Source organism: Pipistrellus kuhlii, unplaced genomic scaffold (genome assembly GCF_014108245.1).
Source record: "Pipistrellus kuhlii isolate mPipKuh1 unplaced genomic scaffold, mPipKuh1.p scaffold_m20_p_2, whole genome shotgun sequence".
Taxonomy (NCBI): domain Eukaryota; kingdom Metazoa; phylum Chordata; class Mammalia; order Chiroptera; family Vespertilionidae; genus Pipistrellus; species Pipistrellus kuhlii.
Window position 1 is genome coordinate 91,168,992 of NW_023425515.1, and position 13,853 is coordinate 91,182,844.

At 34.0% G+C, this 13,853-nt stretch overlaps 1 protein-coding gene across 15 annotated transcripts in view; it reads left to right on the forward strand.

Moving 5' to 3' along the window:
* Nucleotides 1-13,853, forward strand: part of USP25 (ubiquitin specific peptidase 25) — a 181,817-nt gene that overhangs the window by 66,653 nt on the left and 101,311 nt on the right. For 13 of the 15 annotated variants that reach the window (XM_036448664.2, XM_036448666.2, XM_036448668.2 and 10 more), the window contains 2 exons: nucleotides 4,121-4,283; nucleotides 6,008-6,094. In XM_036448664.2, the coding sequence (XP_036304557.1) occupies nucleotides 4,121-4,283; nucleotides 6,008-6,094 (250 nt within the window). Of the gene's footprint in view, nucleotides 1-4,120; nucleotides 4,284-6,007; nucleotides 6,095-10,514; nucleotides 10,588-12,775; nucleotides 12,851-13,853 lie in introns of those variants that run through there. The other 2 variants (XM_045584084.1, XM_036448671.2) reach the window with 2 other exon arrangements.

Sequence of the window (13,853 nt, forward strand, 5' to 3'; positions counted from 1 at the left end):
TATTATTATTATTATTTTTATGTGTGTTTTCCTGTATTGGGTGCATATATGTTTAACAATTGGGTGCATAGCAATAATTGGGTACAATTATTGTTGAATTGCTCTCTTTAGTATTATGAAGGGGCCTTCCTTATCTCTTGCTATGGCCTTCATTTTGAGGTCTAATTTGTCAGATACAAGTATTGCTATCCTTGCTTTTTTTTATTTCCATGGGCCTGAAAAATCTTTTTCCATCCCTTTACTATCAGTCGGTGTGAGTCCTTTGTTCTGAGGTGGGTTTGCTGTAGGTAGCAGATATATGGGTCATATTTTCTTATCCACTTAGCTACCCTGTGTCTTTTGATTGGGGCATTTAATCCATTTACATTTAAAATTATTATTGATAGGTACTTGTTTGTTGCCATATTGGTAACAAATGTAAAGATAAAGTTGAGATAGAGTAAAATGATATCAAAGGAAAAATGAAAATAGAATGTAGGACACTAATCATCAAATAAAATAAAGAAAAAATAAAGTGAAAATTTCAAAAAAGGTAAAATAGTAGTAATAATGCTAATTTAAAATATAATAAAAAAAGTAAAATCAAGTGAGAAAAAAATTAGTTCCTTAAATAAATGACAAAAATAAAAATGTTCACTAGTGAAGGTCATTCTGTTTGGCATGCCTGTTTTCTGTCAGGTAGTCAGGACAGTATTGAAGTTCCCTGCATCCACTGCTCCTCTGTGTGGTAACAATCCTGAGTCAGTTGACTCTGTATTCACATCCGAGGCTAGAAGTACTGTCTCCCCAGTATTTAGTTTTTGTTTTCCTTGCTGCACTTAATTCTGGGTTGGGGGAATGGACTGCCCCAGAGCTGGTTCTCTGATCGTTTTCCCTGCTCTGATCCCCAGGTTCCATAAAAACAACTTTCCCCTGCAGTCTCTTAAGAGTGTTTTTAATTGGGGGATCCTGTGTGCTGAGTTTAGTAATCAAAAGCAAGAATGTAAAGAAAAATAAAGCAAGAATAAGCACATGGACTCGTGACTTTTTCCCCCCAGTGCTGTGCACGTCTCTGTGCATGTCTTTTCCCCTTGGCATTGTGCAGCCGGTATACTTAGGGCTGCCTTTCTGTGCCCAGCCCAGCTATGGGTTGATTTCTAGAGTTCCCTTCTGCCAACAGCCCAGTGGACCCTGGGCTATGCTGATCCAATGGTGACAGATTTTGTGGGGCGCAGACTTCCTTTGAAACTCTAGATTCTGCTGTGTGCGTTTCTCCCTCCAGCCTGGATCGCAGACCTCACCTTTCTATAGGCGATATTTAACCTTTTCGTGAGAAGGTGCAGGGCTTATCCATGTCCGAGTATTTGCACTGCTTCAGACCTCGTGTTAATGGGTTTGCAGCTGGTCCCTGGGTGTTGTGATTGTAGGATCCTGGGAGGTATCCGAGTTCTTCCTGGTTGAAGTTAAGGTTAGGCTTCCAATCACAGCTACTCTCCCCTTCAAAATTGGATTTTAATTTTTGTAGATTAGGTATATTTTTCAGATATTAGGTATTCTCAAGTTTTCTATAAGTAATGTCTGTGTGACTCATTGCCTAGTCATTATGATAAATGTGATCTGGCCTGTTGCCATTATCAAGAAGGGATCGTTTCTTATTAGTATTTTGTTGTAATTATCGATAGTTGTAAAGTATAGGCTCACCCACTAGGAAATTCAGGATTGAGTGAAATTCTCCTAGACTTTTGACTAGATTATACTTTAAAAATAAGCTGTAGAATTCTCTCTTTAAGTGGTTATTGTACATATCAACAAGGACTTGTACAGTTGCTAGGTACCTCTCCAATCGCTTATATGTGACCACTGGTGCTTATTCTTCTCTGTTTGAAGTATTGCTGTGAGTTTTCCCAGAACTCATTGCATGTTTTATTAGTTCTTTCATCTCTAATTACCAAGATATAAATAAGTTTTCCTTATTTATACTTCTAAATATACATATGTATTACAAAGAGAAAATATTTTCAAAAGAAAACACTCCCCTTTATAAGTCAGTAAAAATTCAATATATCTTCCTATGTAAAATTCAATATATCTTCTTAAGCAGTCTTTTGTGTCATATTTATGTTTTGTATGCTATGCATTAACTTTTTTCTGCTGAGTATAAATTAGTTACCATGTACAAAGTCAATTTGTTCCAATTGATTGTTATTATTGTGCTATGTTGTGCCGACCTGTCCAACTTAAACAGTAGGAAGTGTCAATTGGCTCTTTGACTTTTTATCTCTATCCTTCCAAGGAGTTTTGGTTCCTTTATTGGTAAATAGCTTGAGAAAAAGTGTCTAGTAGCCTAGGTTGCTTTTGAGAGATGATTATTAGGCAAAGTGTGTTGCTAATGTTTGATCACTTGTAATAGTGACAGAGGTATGAACTGTTTATTTTTAAAAATGTGAGTTTATGTTGATCTTTATATTTTAAAATATGTTGTTACCTGCGTTTTAAAACCTATTTCCCCCCAAAAAATTTATTCTATATTCACATAAGTTACTTTAAGTAATAACTTGGAATCGTACTACATTGTATCTAATGTCATGTTGTAAACAATGCTGTTAGAGTAATCATTTATTTCTCCCTCACACACACAATTAAAGAATATAACTATATTATTTTGAAATTAATCTGATAGAGTAAAATCTTTAGGATAAAAATGGTGAGCTCAAAAAGTTAGAAAAGCTCATTGTTGCAATGTTTTTGTAATGGACAAAATGGGATAAGACACCTGACTATTATTTATGCTTATTTGGAAGAGTAATGCGTGTCTTGAGCAGGCAATATGCTTGTTAGTTCATTGTGGGAACTAGGGTTTCCCAGCCTGTTGTTGCAAGAGCAAAGTAGCATTGCTCTTGCCATGTTTAGGTATGTTTAAGATATTCTGTATGTGAGTTTATTTTGAAGAGGTTCATATTTTATTATTCTGATATGTAGATATTTATTCACTGGGATTTTCTGTAGGAAAAAATTTGGGTGAAGTGAATACATAAGTATTTTTTCCCTTTATTTAGCTGTCATAAAGTCAGATCTCTAGAACTGAAAGGAACCCCAGCATTTACCTTAATATATATATATATATATATATATATATATATATATATATACACACACACACACACACATACACACACACACACACACACACACACACACACACACATATATATATATGGCAGCAGTTGAACCTGGTTTGGCTCAGTGGATAGAGTGTCAGCCTGCGGACTGAAAGGTCCCGGATTTGGTTCAGGTCAAGGGCATGTACCTTGGTTACAGGCACATCCCCAGTGTGGGGTGTGAGGAGGCAGCTGGCCGATGTTTCTCTCTCATTGATATTTCTAGCTCTCTATCCCTCTCCCTTACTCTCTGTAAAAAAATCAGTAAAATAAAATAAAATAATAAATATTTAAAAAGCAGCAAATTAATAGTCAGAGGTGAAAGGTGCATTTGTAGTTTTTACTGTTTTCTTGATGATTCAAAGTAATTGTTATAAAAACTAGTCATTTTGTTACATTGTAAATATGTACTTTTAAAACAGTGATTTCTCAGAAAACTTATCTAGGTGCTTTCTATAGTCCTGCCACTAAGCCTTTAATTTGTTGAAACATAATTTAACATAGTTTCTATTAAAAACATTATGTTTGAAATTTCCTGTTTCTTAGAAAAAAAGGCTGCATGTCTCAATTCTTTACCACTGCTATGTTTTTAAATAAAACTAACCTCAGCTTGATTAAAGATAGTCCTAAATAGTACTTCCCCAAATACATTATCTAGAGCACATGTGTCAAACACAAGGCCCGCGGGCCAAATCCGTCCCGCCAGGCCTTGCATTGTGGCCCGCACCGCGCTGTCATCACTGCACTCCGCTGCGTTTCCATCATAATGACAGTTTATGACTGTTCAGTAAACCATTCGGCCCGCGATTTAGGCTGGATTTTAGATTTTGGCCCCTTCTCTGATTGAGTTCGACACCCCTAATCTAGAGCTTTAAGTAATTAAAAATCTTTAATTTATGCTATTTCCTAGAGTACAGCACTAAATTATAACTGGTTTTGTATGTGTGGTTTTTTTTTTTATTATTTTCTCTCCATTGCTTAAGAGTTCTTGAAGCCAGCATAGCAGAAAACAAAGCATGTTTAAAGAGGACACCTACAGAAGTGTGGAGGGATTCTCGAAACCCGTATGATAGGAAAAGGCAGGACAGAGCTCCTGTCGGACTAAAGAATGTTGGCAACACTTGCTGGTTTAGTGCTGTTATTCAGGTAAGGATATTATGCAGATCTTATTTGCTGGGCACATAGCAGTGGAGAGTGGGTTGGAGTTGGGTTTCTTTTAAGTTGTGTACTTGAAACAGAGCTTCAGGCAAGGTTTTAATGTGATTTTCTGTCCAGTGAACTAGTGTAGAGATTGCAACATTCCTCAACCTTCTCTGTTCCTCAGTCCCAAGATGGAGTTTTAATAGAAGAGCATTATCTTTGCCTTCTTTGGAATTATTTTGAATTAATTTCTTATTTGAAACTAATCTCTTCTCCCTTCCTGAGGTTAGGAATTATTGTCACAGTGGAAAGAAAATATTTCTGTGTGTATTTCCCTGAAATTTTAGGGATGTAACGAAGATAAGAAACCAGAACTAGAGTTTGTTTATTTGTGTATGTCCATTAGATAAGATTTACTTGTCCATCCATACAACATCTCCTTCTTCGGAATGTAAGAAATTTAGTCTTTGAATATTATTGACTTAACTGACTCAGATTCAGAAAAATCAGTCATCTACAATATATATATTGAAGCCTAAGCAATCGTTATGACTAGTCGACCAGTTGCTATGATGATGCACTGGGGACTGGGGGCGGTGCTCCATAAAGGTTTGTTGAATGGATGCATAAGTGAATTATTTCATATGTGCATATTGTTTAGTTAAGTTTTTCTAGATCACAAGATAAAATGTTTTCTAACAGTTTCTATTAGTAGACTTATGGTTTTACCTTTCATATTTATGTCTTTAACTCAAATATCTATTTATATATCTATAACTAACTACTACAGTGGACTACTTCTTTCTACAGCCAACTATTAAAAAAAACACCTTTGTTTTCTTATTGATTTGTGGTGTCTCCTTTATCTTTTAACAAGTTGGTAACTTGCCTTTACTTAGATTTAATACATTATCACCTCCTATACAGTGACTTTCAAACTTTATAAACTGAGACTCACAGAAAGGAGTACATTCTACTTTGTAAAACACTTTATGTGTACTCATATACATGCATGTAAAAAACCTACAATGAAACTTTACAAAGAGTACTCTGTGGTGAACTTACTGTATATGAATATGGCTCAGATTTTACATTGTATTTCATTTTATTTTTTAGACAAATGTTTATTATGATGACTGGATATTAAGCTATAGTTTATATGCTGTCATTATACTCTGTGTGAACAATACTGCTATATCTTAGAGTCACATTTATATTGTTATAATATATCTCCCTTCTAGGTTGTGTGTCTCCTTCAGCATAGAGATAATATGTAATTTACTTTTGTTTCTCTAAAGCCAGGCAACTGACTCATAAATTTACCTGTGCTATATTTTGTAGAATTAATACCTCTAGATAACTTACAGTAAAGCTAATATGTTAAAAAAGTTCTAGACTTTTGCATTTGTATAACTTTTATTTTGAGGAAACTGCATATTAGGCACAGTATAACATAAAGAGCGATTTTAATATAATATATAGTATGTTTGTTTGAGTTGTCCATGTATAATTTTGACTTTTCAGTACTATAAATAATTGTTAATGATCAAGAACAGTATCTCCAAATATAAGTAATTTGACTTTTCTTGGGAATAATAGGCCTTCTTGCACCAATTGCAATAATTCTGTGATGAAGTGCATAATTGTCAAAAATAAACCTCTGAAACATCATATTTTTACTGTTCTGTAATAGAATTTTTTCTTATATTTCTTAAATTGTTCTTTTTCAGTCATTATTTAATCTTTTGGAATTTAGAAGATTAGTTCTGAATTACAAGCCTCCGTCAAATGCTCAAGATTTACCTCGAAATCAAAAGGTAAAATTAAGCAGAGGTTCTTAATTTTTAATTTGTGTTTATTTTGGGGGCATTTGACATTCAAATTTGAACCAGTCTCAAATTTGAATGTCAACTCATTAATTTCATGCACTACTACAGTAACTTTCAGTTCTTTGTCAATGTATTGTGAATATGATTTTTTCTCCACCTGCGTGTGGCAGTATTATGCCAATTTTTTTTATATAACTTTACTAATTGTCTTTTTCTTTTGGACTGTCTGATTTCATAAACTTTATGGTCTGTACAATTCAAGAACTTTTCTTATCTGCTGAAAAATTCTGTTGAAATCAAACTTTTTTTTCTGTAGATCATCCCTTTAAAAGCTTCCTTTTGCACTGGCTGTCTTTGCAATGCAAATCTATTTTGTTAGGCAGTATAATGCAAAAGCACAGATACCAGGTTGCCTGGATCTACTAAGCAAGACAGTTCACCTTATCTGATCTGTCTCTGTTTAGTTTCCTTATCTGAAAAGTGTAAATAATAATAGCAATTATTTTATCAAGTTGCTGTGAGAATTAAATAATATAAAATATGTAAAGGGCTTCTAGTACATAGCAAGTACCAGGTGTCAACAGTTAGTTATTATATTGTTCACATTAGCTTTTCAAAATATAGGACTGATTTGCGTGCAGAAATTCATGCTTACTGGACAAAAATTAATTGTGGAGATAATATGCTTGAGTGTAGGTCTTCAGTGGTTGTCTCATAAACATGTATTAGCCCTAAAGGGAACTAGTTTTCATTAAAATATTGAACTTTGTGTGACCTATTATTAGTAGTAAGGCTGAATTACTCAGTTACATTTTTCTTTAGTGTATAATTTTGAAAACTACTTTTCCTGCAAACATATGGAACATTTATAATGCAAGCTAATGGGAATATAGCTTGATTTATAATCAGTTTTTCAGTCTTTAATCTTTAGGTTATAAAGTATCAGACTGATAAACAAGCCATTTTCAAAAGGGAGCTAAGGTCATCTGACAACTCCTTGTACCTCCAGAGAAGCTGAGCAAACCCCTTCAGTCATCACAATGTTCACATGAAAGTTTGGGATTATAGCTGCTCTTTATCGCAGTTTGCTAATTTCAACAGTCCTCTCTTCCAATGTGTCCGTTGGAGTGTATTCATAATTTATATAACATTATTTAAAATTATTACTTTCAATTATATTTTCATATGTACCTTGACCTTTTCTTTTATGTTCCTAGATTTTAGTGCTTTACAGAGTTTTCACTTCTTTTATTCTTCATAGTGTTGACTCAAATAAGTTACTTTTCTAATCTTGCATAATAAACAATTGTGATATCAACACTTATGTACCAGAGCTAGTTTGGGGGTCGTGAGAATGTTCAGCTGAATGCTAGAGAAATACATGAAACAAGTCTTCAGCATCTTTCTAGAGAGATTTATTTCCTGCAGGGGAAGGGTCAGCATGTCCAGGTGTTCCTTTAGCTTAAGGAATAAAAAGAACTTCTACTCCCATTCAGAAAAGACACAAAATTTTGTAAAAGATTTTGTAAAAGATTGTTCCACAAATGAGGTTTTCTTTAATTTGGTGTGGTTACAGCAATGCATTCTATAACTTGACATCTTTGAAGCAAATATGTGGGATTTATGGGTAGTTAACCAACTTCTGGTTGGTGCTTATATTCAGTTACGTGATAAAAGACACAGGTTTTTAAAAAGGTGTCAGTTTCACTTTTATTACTTATTATTTAATAATGCATTTATATGTAGCTCATGCTTGCTGCTACTGAGTTTGAAAACTGTGTTAAAATATAGCATACCCTGTGATAACTTCAACCAAACCACAGAGATGCCATTTGCTTACACTGCTGAGCAGGGTATTTTTATCAGCACTTACAGGTTGCCAAAAATCATATGTATTGAAGTAAGAAAAAGAAATGGAGTCTTAGAAATCAGTTTGTATTTTCAGTAGACTTGGTTATTGTTTCTAGCAGTTGAAATTAATTTTATGCATTCATATTTATTTGTACTATTCATAATTTTAATGTGTAGTAGAACTGTGAAGTCAAAGAAATTTAAAGATAGATTCTCACTGTAAACATCTCATCCCTACCCACCTTCACACGAACTCTCATTGGCTTAAGAAGTTACAAACTGATAACAAAGCATATGTTAAATATTGAAACACAAAGATGCATAAGCTCATAACACTTAGAAATAATCTTTATATAAATAGCTAAAGTTTTATTAATCATAAGATTACTAGAGGCCCAGTGCATAAAATTTGTGCACTAGTAGGATCCCTAGCGGCTGCCACCGGCTAGCCTGTTATTCCCTACCTTCCCTGGGGCCATCCTTGCCCCCTTATTGAACTCCCAGTTTAACTCCCAGTTGAGGGAACAATTTGCATACTGTGCTTTTATTATGTAGGATATTAGTTAAAGTTGATTTAAGAGAATTTCCAAATATATAACATCTCCCCACTTTTCACTACTCACGAGTGAGAAGCATGTATTACTACACAACTGTATTACTACACAAATACATGAAGGAATTTTGAATTTTACAAATAAAAGCCATTCTGGAATTTCTGTCTTTAGCCATGATGAGGTTATAGAGACTGGATTTACAAATCTTTGTGTATTTTAGAGGATTCAAAACATAAAAAGTATGTGTTCTAACTATAATGAAATTAAGTGAGAAATTAACAAAAAGATATCCAGAAAATCTCCCTGAGAGTTGGAAATTAAATAATAAAAAAACCATGGTACATCTACACAATGGAATACTATGCTGCCATAAAAAAGAAGGAATTCTCATCATTTGCAGCAACCTGGATAGAACTAGAGAACATTATGCTGAGTGAAATAAGCCAGTCAATAAAAGAGAAATACCACATGGCCTCACTCATTTATGGACATTAAAAAACATTATAAACTGACAAACCAAAAGATAGATATAAAGACAGTAAAGCAACAAGCAGACTGTAAAATTACACCAGGGAGAGTAGGGAGATCTGGGGGAGATAAGAGATCAACCGAAGGACTTGTATACATGCATATAAGTACAACTAATGGACACAAAACTCTGGGGAGGGAGGGTATGGGGGGGGGGCAATGTTAAAATATGTACACAGATAATAATTTAATAAATAAAAAAATTAAAAATAAATAAATAAATAAATAAATAATATATACCTTTAAATAACCCAAGCAACAAAAGGATAGTTCAGAATACTTTGAACTGAATAAAAATAAACCCTTACATATTAAAATTAGAGGGATGCAGCTAAAAGCAAAATGATGGTAAGTAGAAAATGTATGAATTAAACACCTTATTGGGAAATAAGAGTGGTTTTAAATTAATGATAACAATTTACACATCAAGAACTTGGTGGAGAAAGGCAATTAACTTGAAAGCAGAAGACAAGGAATAATAAAGATAAGAGAATAAATTAATAAATTAGATATCAGAAAAATAATAGAGAAAATTAATGAAATTAAAAGCTACTTTTTAAAAAGATTGGTAAAATTGATGATCTAGGTATATTAAGAGAAAAGAAGGAAGAAACAACATCAATATAAAGAATAAAAAAGGGGCATATCAGTACATATTTAATAGATAATTAAAGAGAATAGTGGTATATAATAAACAACAGATAAATATCTCAAAACACACAAACTATTGAAGTTCACTGATGAAAAGATAGATAATCTCAGTATCCCTATATTACATTAAAAATGAATATTTAGCCAAAACCGGTTTGGCTCAGTGGAAAGAGCGTCGGCCTGCGGACTGAAAGGTCCCAGGTTGGATTCTGGTCAAGGGCATATATCTTGGTTGCGGGCACATCCCCAGTAGGGGGCGTGCAAGAGGCAGCTGATCAATGTTTCTCTCTCATCAATGTTTCTAACTCTCTATCCCTCTCTCTTCCTCTCTGTAAAAAATCAATAAAATATATATTAAAAAATAATAATAAAATAAAATCAAAATGAATATTTAGCCGAAACCGGTTTGTCTCAGTGGATAGAGCGTCGGCCTGTGGTCGGAGGGGTCCCAGGTTCGATTTCAGTCAGGGGCATGTGCCTTGGTTGCTGGCACATCCCCAGTGGGGGGTGTGCAGGAGGCAGCTGGTTGATGTTTCTCTCTCATCGATGTTTCTGACTCTCTGTCCCTCTCCCTTTCTCTCTGAAAAAAAATCAATAAAATATATTTTTAAAAATGAATATTTAAAAATAATAGTTGAACAGCCACCAAAAATTTAACTGCAAAATCATTCACTGGTGAGTTATACTAATCATTTAAGAAAGAAATAATACTAGTTCTCTAATTACTTTTACAGAAAATTAAAGAAGAGATAAAACTTCCCAACTCACTTATGAGCGTAGGATTTTCCTGAAACCAAAAGTAAAAAAGATAATCAAACAACAGAAAACTACAGACGAGTATTTCTCATGAATATAGAAATAAAAGTTATAGCAGATTTTGGCAAATTGAATTCTGTGGTATGTGTAAAGGATAGTATCTTATTGACAGGTGGGTTTTACCCAGGACTACAAGATTGATTATATGTTCAGAAGTCAGTATAATTCACCACATTAACAGATTATGGAAGAAAACCATATGATTATCTTAGTAGATGAAGAAAAATGGTTTGGCAAAAAGCTAATGTTTATTTATTGCAAAATATCTCAAAACAAGGGATTAAAAAAAACCTCTTATCCTGATAAAGCTCATTTATGAAAAATATTAAACTAATATAATACTTAATGGCAAAAATATCAAATGCTTTTCCCCAAAGATTAGAGAGAAGCAAGAATGTCAACCCTCACCATTTCTATTAAACATTAGACTGGAGTTTTTAAGCAATGCTATAAAGGAAGAAAAAGAAATAAGCATGCAGATTGGAAAATAAAGCTGGGTGGGGTTTTTTTGTTTGTTTGTTTTTTGCATTTTTATGACTTGTCTCTGTAGAGAATCTCAAGTATTCTACAAAAAAAATGCTTAGAAACAAATGATGATCAAGGTTACATGATACAAAGCAAACATGCTTAAATCAATTATATTTCTAAATACTTGCCATATACAGTTGTGAATTTAAATTCTGAAATACTTAAAATACAGTAGCAGAAAATACGGACTTTTAGGGTAAAATGGACAAAAGATATATATGAAAAACTATAGAATATTACTGAGAGAAATTAGAGAAATAAAAAGACACTATGTTCATGGATCAGGGGGTTCAATATTGGTAAGGTGTCACTTGTTCTTGATTTAATCTGTTTATTCACTGCAATCCCCATTATAATTCCAAGAGTTTTTTTCATAGGATTGACAAACTGATTCTAAAATTTATATGGAAAATCAAAATATGTAAAATAGCTATAACAATTTTACAAAGAAAGATAGTGTTGGAGGAGTAATTATCAGGCTACAATGATCAAGAAACTCTGCTATTGGCAAAAACTCTGGTCATATAGACCACTGATAGAGTCAAGAAATAGATGTATATGTCTCAGCTGAATTAATTTTAGTCAGCGTTCCCAAAACAATTTAATGGGCAAAGAAAAAACTTAAACTTGCAGTTTCATAGACAGGAGAAGAATAATCGTCAGTTCTTACAGAATACTATATTATATAGGTATCCCTGCTTTAGAAGTCCAAAGAGGAATTTTTGGTTTTATGGGGGGGGGGAAAAAAAGCTGTCCCAACAATAATGTAGGTCTTTTGTAAAACTGAACTGGTGTAAGTTGAACTTTCAGAAAGTGGAAGATACTGTTTACTACACATTTTGGCTTAGGAATAAGCTTCAGAGAACTCTCTACTTTAGATAATGTGGGGAACGTGTATGAAAAAATATATATAATGGATTATAGAACTAAAAGCAAGAACTATATATAAAAATTACTGAAGAAAACCTAAGAAAAATTTAGTATCTTGAGTTTAAAAGATGTCTTAAGTAAGATAACAAAAAGGCACAAATCATTAAAAAAATTGATAAATTATACTTCATTAAAATTAAAAACTTATAATCTTTGAAAATTATATACAAAAAGAAAAGGCAAGCCACAGACTGGAAGAAAATAATAGCAAAACATATATTACAAAAAGGAATTGTATTGTATTTATAATATCTACAGAACTTGCACAAGTCAATAATAAAAGTAACCTAGTACTGTACTGGGAAAACATTTGAACACATACTAATATATGTAGATATGCACATAAAAAAATGCTCAACATTTGGAAAATGCAAAATGAAACTAAAGGTGCTGTATACCCACAAGAAAAACTGAAGTTAAAAATATAACACATATGTAAGTGTTGACGAATGTGGACCTAGAACTGTCATTACACTGCCAGTGGGAATGTAAAATAGTGCAATGCCTTTGGAAAACAGTTTGGTTGTTTCTTAAAAACACCTACACAATCAAGCTTTTCCCTCTGGGTTTTCACTCAAAAGAAATGAAAGCATATGTTCACACAAAGACATATGCAGTAATATTCACAGCAGCTAGAACAGGTTAATGGATAAATAAATGTAATATATCTACATAATGGAAGACCACTGAGTAATAAAATGGAATGAATTATAATTCAGTCATGAGTGAAGCTCAAAATAATTGTGCCTATTATAAGAAACCAGACTAAAACAAATACATAGTGTATGATTTGATTTATATAAATTTTTAGAAAAGGGACCATGTTTGCCTGGAATGATGAGAAAGAGGAATGAGGTATGAAGAACCTTTGGGAAATGATGGATAGGTACGTTATCTTGATTTTGGTGATGCTTTCGTGAATATATATGACTGAAGCTCTAAAATTGTACACTTTATACTATACAGTGCAGTTAATATCAGTTATACTTTGATAAATGTGTTTGAAAAAAGACAGAGACCAATATTTGAATAGTTTTTATATGTGGTGGTATTTTCATAATTTAGCCAATACAGTAGTGCTTTTAACATCATTTATGGTTTTGCCACTTGAAACTTAAAAAGCCATAAGAATTGTCTGAGAGAAAAAATCATATCTAATAAAAGAGTAAAATGCAAATTAACCATCACTTTGCCATGCCCACCAGCCACGCCCACCAACCAATCAGGAGTGAGTATGAAAATCCAGCCAAGATTGCTACCGCCCCAGAGAGCAGGAGGGAGGCTTAGGTTTCACCAGCAATGGAAGAAGCTAAGCTTTCCACCTGCCCTTGCTAGCCTAAACCTCCACTTAAGGCTATGAAGTTTCAATGATAGAAGATACATATATCCAAACAAATGATGGTAGACATGGAGCTGGAAAGAGCAACAGGCTAGGGTTGCCCCCAGCAATGGAGGAAGCCACGCTTTCTGCACACCCTGGCTGGCCCAGGCCTCTGCTTAAGGCTATAAAGTTTCAGGTATAGAATATACATTGCCATGGAGTAAGAAGACTTGGCTCTGCTCCAGGCTACAAAGTTTCAATTGTAGAAGATAACAGATACCAGAGCCTCTGCTCGGGTTGCCAGGGGGCATGGCCAGCCTAAAAACCACCACAGGCCCCTTGCACCCTACACCCCAAGGGAACCTCCACCCTGATCCGGGACACCCTTCAGGGCAAACCTGCCGGCCCCCACCTGTGCACCAGGCCTCTATCCTATAATAAAAGAGTAATATGCAAATTGATCATTACTCTAGCACACAAGATGGCTGCCCCCATGTGGTCAAAGATCCTGCTCCCATGTGGATACAAGATGGCCAGCAAGGGAGGGCAGTTGGGAGGGACCCAGACC